This window comes from Podarcis vaucheri (assembly GCF_965113315.1).
Source record: "Podarcis vaucheri genome assembly, chromosome: 6".
In the NCBI taxonomy this organism is placed as follows: Eukaryota; Metazoa; Chordata; class Lepidosauria; order Squamata; family Lacertidae; genus Podarcis; species Podarcis vaucheri.
The window spans coordinates 60,504,495-60,523,503 of NC_138764.1; the positions used below are offsets into that span (position 1 = coordinate 60,504,495).

The window sequence follows — 19,009 nt, forward strand, 5'->3', positions numbered from 1 at the left end:
AAAGCTTTTAGTGGCTTATATTGGCTCTATGAATGTTTAGTTATAATTTGGAGTAAGTGTAATCTTTCAAGTCAGGTCTGACTTCGTTTGCAATGGGCATTCTTCAAGTTCATTGGGGTTGCCTCACTTTTGAATTTCTTTGTTTTTGGAATCCTAAGAGTTACCTCTCATTTTCTGTGGCAGTTGTCTTTGTTTTTGCCTATACTAGTATGTCTGCTGCAGCAAATGTAAAATGTGAAGGGCAGCTATATGTTCCATGAACATGCAGCAGACATGATCATGTTGTTATAGCCATTGTGGGCTCAGCATGCATCCCTGAATGTCTAGAAAGGTGTATCTGACTTTGAGCACTTTCTTTTGGAAACACCAATGTAGCTGCAGCAAGCATGGCTACTGTATGAAATTGTAATCTTCCAAGCAGCTGCTCTGAAAATTCCTAGGTTAGAGATTTTATCAAAAATTCTCACCACCCTCACAGGTAAGTAGTTTCTGCAAAGGACAAGCACATCAAACCAGCTGTTAAAGTGGTTCAATTTTCTAGCAACATTCAGTGCATTCGTGGGAATGGCTCTTACACAGATGTGAGAATGGCAAACTTAGCTTACCCAAATTTTTGAATTTAATACTGGAAGTATTCTCCAATAATTTTCATGCTGGAGCTTCTTTCAATGTTGACACCTGTCTATAAATCACCCTATATTTTTCTAATTAAATATTTCTAAAAAGACCACCTTGCCTTGTGGACAGCACAAGTAGTGCAGCTTTTGAAAAACGTTGCTGTAGGCACTTTCGTGAGAGGTTGAATGGCTGTTTAAATAAAATAACTGCATCAGAAATGATAAAAGCTTCCTTGATGCAGTTCTAAGGCTGCAAAACTATGCACACTTTCCAGAAAGCCCCATTGAATATAATGGGGCTTACTTTTGAGTAAGCATGTGTAAGATTGTGCTACAAGTCTGTTTTAACATCTTCAACAGTGTAACAATAGCATAGTCCATTAATCTTGCTTGGAAATAAAACCAAAAAGTTTTAATTGAAAATTAAAAAGACAATTTGTTACATAAATTAGTGACCTTGGGCGATTCTCCCTTCACTGGAAGTATTAACTCGATTTATTCTGACTCTGGAAAGCTATCTCCACTATCTGGCAATATCTATTCACTTAATTCCTCTAAGCAGATCCCAAGTAGATGACAATCAGCTACACATTTGTTCTTTTGAGGCTCTTAAGATAGAGATATTTGGTGCATTGATTTTTTTTAAAAAAGTATATAATTGCAGGTGCTGATAGTTGCAAAGTCCTCTACATGTTAATTCAGACCAGCATTATACACAACCTGTTCTAAAATCACACTTAGGTTGCTGAAAATTCAGGACTTCAGGTGTGTATTTGCTTTCTTCTGCAGTAAGATTCTTCATTTGAATGTGTCAAAAGTTTTTTCTCTACCTTGCAGAGGATGGGCTAAGCTTTTGAAGCACTTTAATGTAATGGGCAGGTATACTGTAACTACAATGCATAACTCATATAACAGCCAATTCCCATTCAAACTACCAGCATGTTTCCCTGAGCTTAACCCATCAAAATCTCCCGGTACACCAGGGGTCAGCAAACTTTTTCAGCAGGGGGCTGGTCCACTGTCCCTGAGACCTTGTGGGGGGCCAGACTATATTGGGGGGGGATGAACGAATTCCTACGCCCCACAAATAACCCAGAGATGCATTTTAAATAAAAGGACACATTCTACACATGTAAAAACACACTGATTCCCAGATCCTTGCCGAATTTAGAAGGCGACTGGGCCGGATCCGGCCCCCAGGCCTTAGTTTGCCTACCCATCCTGTACACTGAAAGCTAACATACTGGTGAGAAGTGCTAGCTTTCTTCATGTTAGGAACTTTTAATCTTAGGGCATATTCTATTATAAAATCTTAAATCCCACCAAACTTTTAAAAAAACATTGCAAGGTTGGTAATGATCCGAACATCCTAGCACCGAAGAGCAGCATCCCCTCCCATCAACAATCCTAAATCATAATTTCTATTGCAGCCATTAAAGCTAAACATCATCCAGAATCAAGACAGGCATTTCTGCTACACACACTGTGAAGTCGTACAGCCCCTGCAGCACTAATACCATGTGCTGTTGAACATTTGAAGAGGTTCAATATTATATTTCACGAAAGTGGCAGCAAGATGAGAATCCTGGAATGGAACCAAGGAAGTAACACAAAATAGAGAAGATTGGCAGGGCTATGCTGAGAAAACATTGTAATGTTTATGCAATACTGTACATCTGTACTGCGCCTGCCAAGCACTCTGCACTTGGCTTTGTTGCTGAATCCAGTAGGATTCAGCACTCACTGTAACCTTAAAAGATATTCCTACTAATTTACAAGAGTCATAATAGAGAGCAAGTTACAGATACAAGATGTAGAGAGAGACGCTTCTTCATCTGCATGGCTGAATATAAAGAACTTTAACCCTTTTCCAGAAGACTTGCAGCACAATCCTATGCAAGTTTAGTTGAAAGAAAAGTCCCACAGTTTTCAATAGGATTTACTCCTAGGTAAACTTGCCTAAAATCACAACTTTTATGGGTTTCACTAATGCAATAACTTGTGTCCGGTTCTGTTAGGTTTTTTTCTTTTTTAAGGTATTGGGATGGCAGAGCAACTGTGCCTTGAGTTGAAAACGCAGCATTTTGGAGTGCAGACTGGTATTTGGTTTCTTGAAAACTGATGACTCAGAGTGAACTTGTTTGGTATGCCTCTGAAATCAGAGTTTTCAATCTCTTCCCAGCAGGTGCTGGAGATTAAGAAGCAATTTAAGGAGTTGGTGGGACAGCTACTGAAAAGGAAACTTAAAAAGCAACAACACTGGACTGCATAGGCTATCCGTTGTGTAGCTGCACCCAACTGATGGGAAGCATAGTTTTTTTTATTCTTACTGGTAATTGTCCCATGACGGTGAAGTCATTATTGCTATAGAGCTTGGCCTATTTGTAACTAAGCGATGGCTGCTAAGCATTAACACAGAACTGTATGTATATTTACACTGTATTTCAATTCAATGAGAACATTTTATTTCTGTTCTTTGACAGGGTGAGATGTAAACTTAATTCCCAGAGTCCACGTTCTCATTGGAGAATACTTGGGAGGCCTCAGCAAATGATGTAATAACGCTAGTCCTTTCTACTTATGTAGACTGTATTTAGAGAATAGAGCAATTATGGTAATGCAATAGCTTTTAAGAGATCCACTTGTATGAAAACTAGCAGCAGGCCGATCTGGATATTCAGTCCTGAGCCAGTCAATCAACCAAATCCATTTGAGGAAACACTGCACTTTAGCTACATTATTCTGGAAGCTCATTAGGATCCATTTGAGAAAATGGTGCATTCAGTCTGTCAAGTTCATCCACCTGGGGCGGGTGATGCAGCATAACTTCCTGGTCTTCCGCCACATCTTCCCCCACCGCCACGAGGTTTGTTAGAGATTTGCTTCTAACGCACTGGAAGTCAACATGGCGACTCTTTCCCTCTTCCTTTTCCCACGACATCTGGATGAATGGGCGTTGCACATAATTATAGATAACTTCTGAGCGTCCTCCAGGCCGCCTCTTCACTTTCTCTTTACAGGTGGGGTAACCTGAAACAAATATTTTGGCACTGTTAACCATCTCGGCCCAGGCCCAGGCCCTGTGAGCAGCCCAAAGGAAGAGAATCCTCAGAGTTCAGACTAGGACTGTGCTGATGAAACTGTACAGGCTGTATACACAACGCTGTTTAAAGTGGATTCAAGGTATCCCATGGGTGCATGTTTTCCATGCCATCCACATGGCATTGTCCTCATCCAAATGACAGCCTGTGCTCCCTGTCTCTCCAACATTTAATTTCAATTGTCCTGGTCTGTGGACAATGCAGTAAGCAAGGGGGCGGGGTAGGAATACAGTATAAAACTGACTGTTACCCAACTGCAGACGAACTGAAGCACATTGTGTCAGTGTTGTTCTTGTTGTGTGTGTGGCAATGTTTTGCTGGGTGTCTTCTATCAACATCCCCCCTGGGTGCAACACATACAGTTTTTTTAAAAAAGTAATCTGCCTTGCGCAAGTCCAGTATACCTGAAAACGCGTATCTCAGAAATACAATAAAAATTGGCAGTGCACACAAATGAACAAATACTGTGTGCGCTATCTGTGCAGTATGGACTTCAGGTTTCCGGAACTCAAGAAGGGTGAAGAAGTACTAACTGTGAAGAGGGGACAACAAAACATTGTACATCTGCCTCCTAGAATGGATGGAAAACACTGAGGCAGAGTTCAATTGAAAGCACTCATGTGGGTGAACGAACTTCCCCAAAGCACACATGGAAAAACAAAATCTGAACAACCCACGTGTGCATTAACACTGGTGTGTACACAGCCTTCAGCCCAGGGGTGACTGCCAAATAGCATCTCCAAATGAAACACAGCTAATCCCAGGGCTCTTGCCAGCAGTGTCAGATACAGGCAACGTTTAGGGCTCCCTCTGCAAAAAAAGGTTAGTCGTGAAATTGGTGACCCAAAATCGAAGGGCTGCAGAGCAGCAAAGTTAGTACATGGGTGACTGAGCTATCTGTTAGTAGACCCAGTAAATGCAGAGTTGCTACAGGAAATTTCTGGCTTCTTTTGAAAAGCTTTTGCTATTCAGAAAACACTGTTACTTGCCTTCAATGCCAATTCGGATGTTTTTCAGGCCACGTTCTTTCAAAACCGTCTTTGCTACATCCCGATTCTCAATGTACTTGAAGAATCTGTAGAGCTTAGAACTATACAGAACTACAACAAAGAAAATAATATTTTAAAAATCTGGCAACGGTAGCAGTGGCTAGTTTGACAGGTTAGCGGTTTTTTTAAAAATGAGGGAGGATGGTTAAAACCTTTGACACTAGCAATTTCACATGTTCACGGACGTTCACTGGTTCTAAAATCTGTTTTTTGCCATTTTTTAATTAATATTTTGTGTAAAACCACTTAGAGGTTGATTTAATTTTTAACGGTATAAGAATCTTGTTAATTAAAAAAAATCGCAATAATACATAATAATAATGCCAAATAATAAATAAACAAACAAATAATCATCTGTGATATTGAGCACCATTTGCTAGAAAGGCAGGATACACATTTCTTAAATAATATTGGGTTGCATCCTGACTTCACCTTCCACACATGGAACATATCCTTTTGCCCATGGAGGGAAGATGACAGGTCCACCTCCCACACCAAGCGGACGTTTGAAAGGCACAAGGGGAATTGGTAAGTCGCCTGTCCCACCTCAATCCAATTTAATACATAATAATAATTAAATATTCTGCAAACCATTAATAATAGCAATGCAAAAATTTGCTTCAGAAAGAACTGCTTTCCCTCCATGGCAAATTTGCTGTTAAGAGGGAAGGTGTGATGAATTAAGATGCTTGGATCCTGTGCAACATATCAACCAAAATTACAGATTTACTACATGTTTAGATTACGGGGTTGGTAGGCATTCAGCCTACAATCTTACATCTAGCCATAGTTCTTAAACACTGTAATCAAATGGACTTTTATGTATATAACCAGACACTGAAATGCAAGGATTTTTGGCAATGAGCACAAGGCAAAAAAGAAATTCCTATCCATTTCTTATTCATTTAACAATTTTATATTATCCTTATAACACTTTTAAAAAGTGAAATAATAAGTATACAGTTCGGAATTTTTTTGGTTGGTATAAATCACCCCCATTGTAACAGTATTTTCTTTCTTTTTTCAGCCTTTGCTAAGACGACATGCACCATGTATACCATGCGGTGGCATAAGTTGGTTTTTAAAATAACTTGCTAGAAATTGTATTATTTATATTTTTTAAAAAATTAAATGCAGATCCCTTACTTTGTGAGTATTCTTCTCCCATTGGAGGCGGGTAGTCTTCATCCCAGTCCACTATGTCTTCATCCGTTAGAACCACAATGTGACACTCGCGTTCTCCCTTCTTGGCATTGCCCACCATTATAGGCAGGATCAGCTCTTCCAGATAGCAGTCAAACTGCTTGTGAGCCCCATCGTTGGACAGCTCATGCAGTAATGCACCTAACAGGAAATAAGTCACATGTGAGCCCTTTGCATCCAGCTGGAAGGATATTAAGAGGAGCACTGCTGCATCAGGCAAATGGTCAATTGAGCCCAGGATCCTGTTCTCAGAGTGGCCAACCAGGGGCCTCTTCTGGAAAACCCGCAAGCACAAGATCACTCTCCCCGCCTGCGGCTTCCAGCAACTGGTATTCGGAAGCATTAATGCCTCTGACTGCGGAGGCATAACATAGCCATCATGGCTAGTGGCCATAGATACCTTCTTTCAAAGCCGGCTAAGAGAAAGTCAGAGACCCAACTCCCTACGTCTCAAATGCCACCCTGACTAGCAGGGTCTGGAGCGGAATGGCCCCGACATGCGCAGCATTTACCCGCCGCTCCTTCGAGTTTGGCCACACTTACTTAAGTCTTGACATTTGATTGTGTTGAAATCAAAGTTGATGCAAAGGTAGTCACACGTGTCTCTGAGATCCGGAATAGAAATCCCATCGGGACAGTTAATGATTCCAGTTTTGTAATAATCCTGAAAGGAAAGCGCAGCTGTGTTTATTATTGCTCTTGTTTATTTCACTTGTATCCTGTTCTTCCTTCCAAAAGTATGGAGGGATGCACCCAGGGCACCAGGCAGCCTCCCATCTGGTTATTGACTAGGGAGTTCGGCTCATAGAACCGTAGAGTTGGAAGGGATTGTGAGGGTCATCTCTGCAATGCAGGAATCTTTTTGCCCAACTTGGGACTTGAACCCACAGCCCTAAGATTCTTGTTCTCTACCAACTGAGCTATCTCATTATTCTGATCTAACACTGAAAATAGATTAATGCGTCTTTTAAATCATTGTGTTTGTTTTTTAAAGCCCAACCTTATGAATTAGCACCATATTCTACCATGGCACCAGAGCTGGCACCAAGGATTGGCATAGTTGCCCCATATTCCATCAGAGCATCCACTGATGAGTCCCCTGGATTCGCTCCTTCCCTTCACCATTGCAACCTGCTTATTTACCTGCCTCTCACTCTGGCCTTCGGGGGGATCATCAAGCAAACACAAATGGTGGAGAGGAGGAGCCGCTGCCTCTTTGCTCATTGGCTGCCTGGCAAGCGAGCAGGTGGGAGCAATGACAATGAGGTGGCAGAGGAGCAGCAACAGCTGCCCATAAGGGCCATGAGGCGGTAGACTCACTGAGGGAGGGGGCCACCACTGGGGGTGTCTTGTGTAAGGACCTCCCCAAACCTGGAGCCAGCACTGCGTACATAACACCATGACCGAAAAACATTACTAGTTATATGGGACAACGCAGAAAGTGTTATTCCCAACAATACACAATATAAGCGATAGGCGCTGTCTTAGAAGTAAGAAATAGGAAGGAAACGAGAAAGAAACAGATCTATAAATAAAGCAGAAGATACATGTGTCTTTGAATGTGAAGGCAGGGGTAGGAACTTTACAAACTGGAAGAAGAACCCTGCTTCTCCAACTTTGGGGGCTTCCTCACCAGCACAGTCCGGAACACCGTGGAGCTAATTCCATCCGCAATCTCATATTCACCCTTCTCGTTCGGCCGAGTGAAGTTATATTCTCGTCCTGGTCCAAACATTCTGAAATGATAATCCATACATGGGTTTAAGATGGCTGTCTCCAAATGCCAGCTGGTGTGTTGAAGTAAACAGAGCACATTGAAACTATCTAAATAAAGAACTATGTCAATCATGGCAAGTGTTTCTTTGAGAATGCAGTAATTATTAAGCCCTTTATTAAGGAGATGGATGGCATTTTACACAGCTGAGAAAATGGCATGCAGTTCTCAAAAGTTCAGATGTCATAATCTGAGAATGAACTGTGTGCCCACATAATTCCATCTTGCTCCTGCCTTCATGCATCCAACTTTGGATATCCTTAATTTATATCCTTAATTCCTAAACCAGGAAATGAGGGTTTACATGCTGCCTTCAAACCTGGATACAATCAGGATCTGACCGCTGGACATGAATTAAAATAATCTAAAAATGTGTTGAGACTGGCTATGTCTCTTCATTCACACAAAAAACAGCCACAGGGAGGCTGCAGGTGAGTGGGAAGGAATCTAGATCAGGATGTTGTTACGGGGGTGGGGGTGGGAGAGCTAATGTCCCACACCAGTGTCTTGCTGAAAATTGCCCCCATAAGCTGCTATTTGCTCTATTAAAAATAAAACTCAGTTGGGACAGGCACCAGTAACTGGGGGCAGAGGAGAATTAGAAAAGGGTTAAACCACTATTCCTCTCTTTGTGGCTGCTTTTTGTAAATAAAATGAAAATGTATAAAAGCCTCTTGTGGTTTGATCGTAAGACAAGGATAGGGAATCTGTGGTTTTCCAGATATTGCTGGACTACAACTCCCATGGTCCTTTAGCATTTGCCAGGCTGGCTGGGACAGGCAGAAGTTGTAGTTCAACAACTTCTGGAGAGCTAAAGGTTCCTTATCCTTGCCTTAAGATTGCTCATATCTAGACCAGTGAGTGGCATTCATCACATAATCTTTGAGATGTCTCATAAGGTCAACGTACCATGAACATCTCCAGCGGAACCTTCATTCTGGTCCCTCACGCTAAACCCGTTTACTTGGGAGTTATCTGATTTCACTGGAATGCATTAACAAGTTAAATGCAAATAATCTCATGAAGTGGAACACCTTCAAATTCCAATGGGAATGATGAGGACAGAATTCTAAAGCTAGGTGGCCTTCCAAAATTACAAAGCATCCTCCTAACCCTATTCAGACTGCAAAGCACACCCTATCAGCAGCAGTAGCGATACACTTTGTTTCCATTTAAGTAGTCTGCAAGGTTTAAAAAGGTAATGAAGACACTTACCTTCCTAACATAGTATCAGGATGAGCTGTGAAAATCTGGGGATTTACGACAAATCTAGTGCCATCAACGACAAGAGTCACTTTCTCTGGCGCTTGGACTTGCGTACTGTTGTTCAAGCTGCTACAACCACTCCCAAACTGCTCTTGGCTAGTAGTGTAATATTCGAGGTTTCTTTTACTCCCCACTTGGAAGAAAATGCCTTTGGTGTCTTCAAGAACGTTAGAACACTGAGGACTTGCTGGGTGGGAAGCGTATCTGAACTCTGCATGATCTAAACACAGCAGATGAAAGCCGCAATTGAGTTAAATGCATTAGACAGATTACCAAAAAAAAAAGGTGATCTATAACAAAAGTTTAATAACCAAATAGGTGACAATACAATGCTAAGAGAATATGCACCACTGACTTAGATGATTACTAAAACACCCTGACACATCTGTAAACAGCACACAAATCAGCCATGTAAGCACAATCTGATCATACACATACAGGTATTGGTATCAGTTACAGAGAGGTAGCCGTGTTGGTCTGCCATAGTCAAAATAAAAAAAATCCTTCCTGTAGCACCTTAAAGACCAACTAAGTTAGTTCTTGGTATAAGCTTTCGTGTGCATGCACACTTCTTCAGATAATTTAGGTATTGGTATGTTCAAGTCAGCACACTCACATTCATTTTAGCAACCATGCTCTCCTTGATGATATTTTAATCTATTCTTCCTTCCACCTGATTTCTGTCCCATTCCCCCTTAGTCAGCATCCATGGTCAGTAAGCATAGTCTTTATAGGACTTGAACTTACTGTTTTATTTTTTTATGTGTAGGGTGGGAAAGTCCCCCCTCAGCTTCTGCAAACCTTAATGTTCCCCCAAACCTTGGCGTCCCTCTAAGCCTGCTGATACCTCCCCCTTGGGCATGGGTGGTGCTGTTTTGGCTACACATGCAACAGACATTCACAGCCCAGTTCTTTTTAACATTTCAAACACCATCTATGTAGGAAGGAGGAGGCTGATCATGGCGAGGGAAGAGGTTAGGGTTAGCTTAAAAATAAAAATTCCCGCCATCCCATGCAGTGATCCCTATGAAAATTCCATTTCCTCCCTGTGATATTTGGCATAGGAGGGAGGCAGCTTCCTCCCCTACAAAATAACAGCTTGGTGGTGGTGATTTTAATTAGGGCTGTGGCATGGGAGGAAAAAGCGTCACCCTTTTATGTGTCATGGCCCCGATCCTAATTTGGTCTCCTCCCCAAAGCTGCTGTTTAAAACAAATAAACAATAACAGCAACAATATAATGATGCAATGCTCAAAAGATTCATTTAGTATCATGTGTAGTTGATCTGAAAAGGATCGAGAGGGCTGTGCTGTGCGTTGCACATTCTACAGCAAACACTCCTGACTTTACCATGATTTCTGCATAGTGGAGACATGGTAATGGTCTGCCCACACTGTTTCTGGCTGCTTTCTCCTAGATCATGGATTGTAGAAGTCATGTTTTCGGTCAGCTGACAAGATTCTTGATTGCTTGATCGTTCCATTCCAGTGGCACGATTAATACTCATTTGAGGCATCCGTAATTCAAAGTGACTGCCCATCTGGAGAAAAGTCCTGTAAGGAAGAAATGGTAATGAGGGTTACATCTGGAAGAAAGTTCTCTACCTGATGTGGCCTAGGGGGAGTGGCCCACACCTATGTCCCATCAGCCCCAGCCAGCAGGGCCAATATTCAGGAATGACGGGAGTTGCGGTTCAATAACATCTTAAGAGAACCAGATTCCCCATCCCTGCTATAAAGTTTACTGAGCTTGCAATCCCTAGCACACATGTGGGAGTAAGCCCACTAAGTTCAGTAGGACTTACTTTTCAGTATAGATTTGTAGAATAGGGCTGGTTTGTTAAGGAAAGCTAGGAATTCCATGAGGGGGTAAACTAAAGTGCCCAGACCTCTGTGAGAAAGATTGCGCTTCGAGTGTGCTTTAAAGTTATAATGTGTACAGAAAAACCAACAACAGTGTTCCTCTGTCCAATTTTAATATAGGAAACAGCCGTTACCACATTGCTTGGTGCTGGGGGGGGATATCCTAAGGCTTCCTGTGTTAACTGCCAACATGGACCACAATATTACATGAACAATATTTAACACCACTCTGGAAGTCTAATGAAATGTCCAATGGCTTTTCCTATTCTGCATCTAGCGGTCTAATGTTAGCAAGACTTAATCACACTGTTGACATAGTATCCAGTTTCTGTATACATAACCTTAAAACTGTGCCCTAGAAACATAATTTGCACCAAGAGGCGGAGGGGGACTTGAGGTCACCCTCTGAATGCCACTGTGTTTTTTCCCCCTTTAAACACAGAGTTACTCACTACGTGGCATATAAAAAGTGTGTGGGCTGCAATGGTTTTTCTTCTAGAGATCCGCCTCTTTATCCCTGCATCTCTCACTCCTACACTCTCACTCCCCTTATCCTTATTTGACATCTGCAGCATCACAGCCAGGCCGGGCTGAAACCAGCAGCAAGAGGAGCTATTTTCGGTCAATGAGCACCAAGCCTTCAGTAGTCAGTGGTGTGTGTGTGTGTAAGGAGGACTCAGCTGAGCATAAGAAATTGTGCCTCTGGAGATGGGGATTGTGAGTGAGGGAAATAGATCAGTGGAGAATGGGTCATTCATTGTAAGCACACAGAGTTATGCAAAACAGCATGTTTGCATTAAACAAGACCTCCTTTGACTTCTTCTTATTTTCACAGGAAGGTTTGTAGTAACTGAGGCTGTGAGCACCCCCCCCCCAATTAACTTGGCATCCAGTGAGCTCTGGGAAGCAAGAGTAGGTATGTCACAATCCCTTATCTACTTGGTTGTTTCTTGAGAAACACTGTGTTTCCCCTCAAACCAGCTTTGATCCAAATTGAGAGAGAGAACAATGTAGCTGTCATTGGCAGTATTCCCCAAAGCCTTTCCTCCCATATTTCTTAACGGGGCGAAAGAACACAAACATATGTTGTTCAATTCAAAAAGATTAAGATCCTTTAGAAACGACGACAACAACAATGCTAATTATGTATATATTTCATTTTTTATCTCACTTTTCCTCCAGGGAACACAGGGCAGCAATAGATGCCCTCCCCTTTTATTCACACAACAACCCTGTGAGGCCAGTTCGACAAGAGGCTGCAGACACATCACTGGCTTAAAATGGACCTAAGTTGTTCTTTTTCTCAATTCAGAATGAAGCTGGCTTAGGGGAAAACACATCAAAATGATAGGATAGATACAGAATAGATGTGGGTTGTGCCTAACAACATGTTGACACTGCTTCCCAAATCAGCAATGGGAGCACACTGGATGCAGAGCAAACAGGAGTGTGTACACAGCCTGAGAGAGCATGATATGCCCAAGGTCATGCACAGTGCGGGTGAATGGCGAGATCTGAACCTCGCTCCAGGATTCTGCACTGACATGTGCAGGAATTTCTGATCAAGACCCAAGATTCCTTCCCATCACAGCATCACAGTCCCTTGTACCCCATTCCTCCAAAAACACAGGAAGCAACAGCTGGGAAGGAGAATTCTGCAGCTTGAGCAGGCCTGCACACTGCTCTTGATCCTTGCTAGTCTAAGCCGAGATAGCCGATCCTTGCTATCTAATATTCCTTTTGCACTTACATCTCAAAGTGTTTCTAGTCATCTCCTGTCATTTCTTTCCCCCTTTCACAATTACCTTGCATGCCTTAACTCCACTTTTCTATGTCCAGGCTTATTATTATTAAAAAACATTTAACTTTTGTCCCCTTTCTTAATTTACATAGTTTATCCTTCACAGAGCTATAATCCCCAGCCTCTTTAACAAACTGCGGTCCCCAGGATCCTCTGTGCGCTGGATGCGATTTAAATGTATCATGTAGATCAGTCTATCTACCATCCATTTCCTCTCTTCCCTTCTCTTTCTGTACTCTTCTCTCGCCTCCATCTTCATTCTCTATCCAGTTCTGGCTGCTAAGCATGGAAGAGCCAGTGTGTAGCATGGTGGCTTGAGTGTCGGACAGGAACCTAGGAGAACAGGGTTCAAATCCCCACTTGACCATGAAGTTCACTGGGTGACCTTGGGCCAGTCACTGCCTCTCAGCCTAACCTTCCATACAGGGTTGTTGTGAGGACTAAAAATGAGGAAGGGGAGAACTTTGTACGTCACTTTGAGCTCCTTTAGAGAAGATGGTGGAATATACATGCAATAAAACCATAAGTATGCACTTGAAACTGTGCATGTGGGGAACAGCCACTGTTCCAACCAAAAGGCTATGGTGTCGTGAGAGAAACTTTGTACAGATAGCAGACTCTTCTTTTATATCTGCATATGCTCGATTGATTTAGTATGTGTTTGTAGTCTACGTGGGCTTGGATCCAATTCCAGAGATTGTGTGAACAGTCCCACCCTCTTTCACTCACTGCAGCTCCCTATCCCACCACCTCCAGCAATTATTTCAAATGCAATTATTTCAAAAGATAATATGAAAGGGTATCCGGCCCTAAAAATGCCATAATAAACCTAGAAATAAACTTCAGTACTGAAAATGTCACCAATTCAGTTGCTGTGCAGTGCAAAGCTCATAAACAGCTCAATGCAAAGCAACCCAGAAAGATAGATAGAAAGATAAAGAATAAAATTATGTTTATTATTAAGATAACAATCAACACAAATTTTAGATGAAATCCTAACAAAATCCTAACAAAACCAGGCAATTCCACCCTAGAACCAGCAGAAGCCAAGAGAAGAACTAGACACAACTGACTGAAATGACTCCATTTGTTTATTTGATGCATACACCCTCTTTTCTCCATGGAGTTCAGGACAGAAAATACATGGTCATGTTTTCAATGTGACTCATGCCCTGTTTCCCCATGTTTTTCCTTGCAACAATCCTGAGAAGGTCGTTTACACCAAAAGCTAGGCCCAAGGTCACCCTTGACAGAATTGGAGATTTGAACCTCGGTTTTCTGCAACCTGGTTCAACACCTCAATCACTTTCCACAATAAAATCAAAATTTCCATAAGTATAGCTAATGTGGGGCGGGGGTAAAAAAGGAAGATAATCTGTTGTTAAAAAGACATTCTAGATTACACTAGAAAGAAAATAAAGTTCACATCTTCATCTTGCCATGTGAGGTGACTGTGCAAGCAATTGCTCCCAGGCTCCAGAATTCCTCTCTGAGGAAACTGTTTGGCTTTCTGGCTGCTTCCAGATGACATGTTTATTGTGCTTTATTTGCACAAATTTTGTGGCGAGGTTAGACTATTTATTGAGTGTTTGTTACACCAGCTATTTATTGAGTGTTTGTTCCGTTTGTTTCTGCGGAAGTTATCATTATCACACACTTTGTCACTGTATTTCCCTACGACTTTCCTTATCGCAAGAAAGTATCAATTTTGGGGAAGTGGTTTGCTGCACAGTAACAAGCCAAATATTCCAGCCTGAATTTGTTGTTATGTGATTGAATCCCACCTGAAAAAAGCACCCCATAATGTCATGAAAACCCTACTGTTTCAGAAGTCATTTGGGGAAACGGTATACGTACTGATGATGCCCTGATATTGCAAATTGTTACGTCTGTACTAGCGATTTTTTATTTTAAAGTATTTTATTTATTTTTATGATGTTTTAGGACAGTGTGACATTTAAGTGATCAGTTTGTGTTTTATTTTTTATTTGGTTGCGTGTGACTATGAGCATGCATTTTATTAGCAGCCTTATGTTCAAGTGACAAGAAAAGCAGAAAAGAGAAGTTCTCCTGGCACCTTTAGGCACTGGGCAAAAATGTTCCTTTTTAAGCAGGCCTCTGGTGGATTTGATTGACACCCTATGCCCTTTTTTAAAAAATGGGGGGGCTATTGGGTTGTTTTTATTTTGATTATATATTTTGTGGTTTCATGTTTTGATTTTGTTCTGAAACCTCTGGGTGTAGGGCAGTATATAAATTCAATAAATAACAAAAATAAATAAGCAGGATATAAATATTTTAAAATCAATTAACAGTGGGAGAGAGCTTTCCTAGGAGCAGCATCATGTCAATTATGACATCCATTTTTACATCTATTAAATTTGCTCAATGTTGGGGGAAATAGCTTCTTTTCCTTCAAGGAAGGAGTGGTTATAAAAACTGTTGGGAACTGCAAACAGGTGTGGTGGAGAGACAGGTGTCCTTATGGTGTCCTTTTATGGTATATTGGAATCAACATGATGCAATGGCAGGAATCCCTGGGATTCCTCGTACGTACCTCAAAAACACATTTAAAAATAAAATAGAATTAAAATAGAAATGTAATTGAAATTAGTAAGATTTTAGAACACAGAAATAAAGAAAATCATTCAACCATCAATTCTAGCACGTGGGGTGCCACCTAAATTATATAATTCAGTATTTGAACAATTGGCATTAGTAACTGTATTATAAATTGGTATTGTTATAATGAGGCTATTACTGGAATGTAATTGAAAACTAATAAAAAATATTATATATTAAAAATTAGAAATAAATAATTAAAGGTGCAGCACACAAAACAAGTGGAACAGCTATCCTATTTTTTTTTTCATGGGACAGAACAATGTCCCATGAACCTACGGGGACTGCAAAAAAACAAACCACCACACTGTAAACTGTTTATGGATTGTAGAATACCTATTAACCGATTTTGATAACATTTTAACAAAGGATTGTGAGAAACTGTACACAATGCTTGCTGCCGGGCTTTACGCTGCTCTCTGGCAGCTATCCAGAGGCCTGCACTAAACATGGAGTAGGGACTTCGTTCCAGCACAAAATAAAACAGGATGTTTTCTATATGCCAAAGCAAACAATTTTGCCTTTACCTTTTATAACTACACACACTGAACTCTTCCAGTTCTTAAAAATGCCAGTTTTTGGACTTCATCCCAATTCTTATTTTCACATATCTTAATTATATAATCTGCATTTAAGACACCAGAAACCTCACACATTTGCGTCTTTTTGCTTTCTATTTTTTTTTTAAATGTTCTAAGTTTCGGCTATAATCAAAAAAGCTCTGAACAATTGAAACACTGATCTAAACAATATCAATTTCTATTACCCAAATCAGGTTTCCTTAGGGACAGATACATTTTGAGAGCAAATTAAATATCGTCTACTTACCTAGATGTCAGAAAACGGTCCCAGCTGATCGAAATCAGGTCAAAATCTTGAAATCTACATTTAATAAAGAACGTGAACAAAACCAAGAAGAATAGCTGACAGTTAAAATTGTTTGTGCTCTTGCAATCGAATTCTCCACCCCCTATCTAAGCCCAGATGGTGAGTCATGTACATACTTCAAATTAAGAGTCCCTGCCCAGAACATACAGAAAACAAGAGATGGCATGCCTATAGCCAGAACCTGGAGTTTGCTCAGATACAAGGAAATAAATAATATGGACATTCCCGGAACGTCTTAAAAACATTAATCTGAGCAAGTCAGTTTTGCTCTCTACCCGAGAACCTATTCGTTGCTGTATTAACCCCTTCTTGACTCAAGATTGTTAAGGTTTAAATATCTTAATTAACCAAGAGAAAAATATTATTACTAAATAAATAAATAAATTCATATGCCACCCTCTCTACCTGTAGGTCTCACGGCAGTTCACAGCATAAAATTACAATATAGAAAATACAAAATGCACATTAGAAATAAAAACAGAAAGAAACCAATAACCCACAACACATTTAAAAGGGCATTGGATGTCAATCAGCCAAAGGCCTGGTTAAAGAGGAATGTTTTTGCCTGGCGCCTAAAGGTGCCCAGAGAGCTTCCCTGGGGAGAGCATTCCACAAACAGGGAGCCACTGCAGAAAAGGCCCATTCTCATGTTGCCACTCTCTCATGGAGGAGGCACATGAAGAAGGGCCTCAGAGGGTGGTCTCATGGTCCAGGTAGCTTCATATGGAAAGAGGCGGTCCTTGAGGTATTGCATCCAAATGGAATCAACTCACATTCTCAAAAGGGAAGAATCACAGGAATAATCAACACACACATGTAAAGATGTATATAGACCATTATATGTCATGAGCCCTTTCACATTCTGTTCTTATTTGGAGAGAAACTTCTAGACATGCCTGCAAATGGCCACAGCTGCAAACCCACCCACACAATCAGATCCACCCCTTTAATTTTCACATAAATGAACTAGGAATAATGATCACTCTTGTGATTTAGATGCAATTGCAAATACAGCTTGGACCATACACGCCACAGTACACATTGAAAAAGTGGGCAAAAAATGATGCTACTGTTCACCAACTTGAGGGTCATTTCCCATAATAATTACGTATCTTGAAATACTTTCCATGCAGGAGATCACAAGAATCCCAATCTAATTATCTAATAATATGGGACAAATTCCCATGCCTCAATTTCACTGGGCTGGTTCAGACATAACACAAAATTTAGCACTGCATAAATAAGCCTAGGTAAGTCTTAGGCCTCAAATGCACCCCCTTCTCTTCTGGTGTCTTTCCTCTCCTGCTCTGGCTATGAAGAGATGAAAAGCTTTCCCTTGCATTTTAGAAGAACCGTAACTTGCCATGTCATCTAAACCTAGACAAACAGTGGTTAATTACAACCATTGTCGGTGGAACAAGCAGTTTCCAACCATTGTTCATGAAGTCAGTTTCATAAGCTAATATAGTACATTAATCTTGTTGGTTTAGGGTTTGGATGACATGCTATATTCCAGTTAATCTACACCGTGGGTTGAAGCTGGCACTCACCTGCCCATAGGTACTTTGGAGATGCTGGCAAATGACAACTAAGCCAATGTGTGTACAGGCAGAAGGGATAAACCATCAATAAGGGCTTCCTACTACACATTCATGTGGGGAAACAGATACGGTATATGCATTCATTATTTCTAATGAAAATGTGTGAAATTCATGCCATTTGTGTTACAAATTGGGTTACATGTGCTTTTAGGGTGCTTAAATCAATTAAAAGGGTAACTAATCCACCAGTTGATGGAAACTGCAGGAGGGGAGAGCGCTCTCGCACTCGGATCCTGCTTGTGGGCTTTCCAAGGGTACCTGGCTGGGCATGGCGAGAACTAGATGGACCCCCCCCCCGGCCTGATCCAGCACTCTTATGTTTGCTCATAATCAAGCCATATTAAGCTAAATGGGGCTCACTCCCAGGTAAATAGGCAAAGACTGCTGCCTACATATTTACCTCAGAGTAAGCCCCTTTGAACTCAATATATTTAACTTCTTAAGGTAACTCTGAGGAGTTGGAAACAGCTGACTTCTAAGCCATGGTCACAACCATGGATTAAGAGTTACACAAATCTGGCTGTTAAAGATTGCCTTGTGTGCTTACCAGAGTTTTAAAATTAACATTTTAAATCTTCCCTAGTAGGTACAGCGCTCTCCTTTAGGTTTCATAGAATCAAAGAACCGTAGACTTGGATATTCCCCCCCCCATAACATTCATGACAGTTTTGAGGTATATGTTGTGAAAACCTGGGCACCATCTTCATAGAATCGTAGAGTTGGAACGTACAGTCCAGGGCTGGATTTACATACAGTGGTACCTCGGGTTACAGACTCCACTAACCCAGAAATAGTACCTCAGGTTAAGAACTTTGCTTCAGGATGAGAACAGAAATTGTGCTCCAGCGGTGCGGCAGCAATGGGAGGCCCTATTAGCTAAAGTGGTACCTCAGGTTAAGAACAGTTTCAGGTTAAGAATGGACCTCCAGAATGAGTTAAGTTCTTAACCCGAGGTACCACTGTATAAGCTAAACAAGCTATAGCTTAGAGCCCCACTCTCTTGGGGGGCCCAAAAAAAATTTAAAGGGGAAAAAACTGGATGTACATTTCCAAAATATAAGATAAAAAACAAATAAAATTAAACCTACATAATGTAACAGAGTTTTGTGTTGTGTAGGCTCCTATGATGTAAATAATGGGCCCCGCCTGCTCCCTAAAACATCACTGGTTTGCTCATTTCTATATACTATAGGGTGCCTACATTCTGCATGGACTGGTTGCATGG

At 41.1% G+C, this 19,009-nt stretch overlaps 1 protein-coding gene across 1 annotated transcript; it reads right to left on the bottom strand.

Annotated features, from left to right (window-relative positions):
• Positions 1 to 1,673: 1,673 nt before the first annotated feature.
• Positions 1,674 to 16,294, bottom strand: KCTD20 (potassium channel tetramerization domain containing 20). The gene is made up of 8 exons (XM_082228240.1): positions 16,124 to 16,294; positions 10,361 to 10,563; positions 8,960 to 9,230; positions 7,604 to 7,706; positions 6,514 to 6,634; positions 5,914 to 6,111; positions 4,708 to 4,818; positions 1,674 to 3,647 (listed from the first exon to the last, which is right to left on the bottom strand). Exons 2-8 carry the CDS (start codon positions 10,548 to 10,550, stop codon positions 3,355 to 3,357), a joined length of 1,287 nt encoding a protein of 428 aa, XP_082084366.1. The 5' UTR covers positions 10,551 to 10,563; positions 16,124 to 16,294; the 3' UTR covers positions 1,674 to 3,354.
• Positions 16,295 to 19,009: the final 2,715 nt, after the last annotated feature.

Bases quoted from the DNA above. Each gene is read 5' to 3' on its own strand.
- KCTD20 (XM_082228240.1), bottom strand. From the start codon at position 10,550: ATGGGCAGTCACTTTGAATTACGGATGCCTCAAATGAGTATTAATCGT. The intron at 7,707-8,959 runs GTAAGTGTCTTC...TTATCATTTCAG, and splicing joins CCTGATACTATGTTAGGAAG to AATGTTTGGACCAGGACGAG. The intron at 6,635-7,603 runs GTGAGGAAGCCC...CTTTCCTTTCAG, and splicing joins CGGTGTTCCGGACTGTGCTG to GATTATTACAAAACTGGAAT.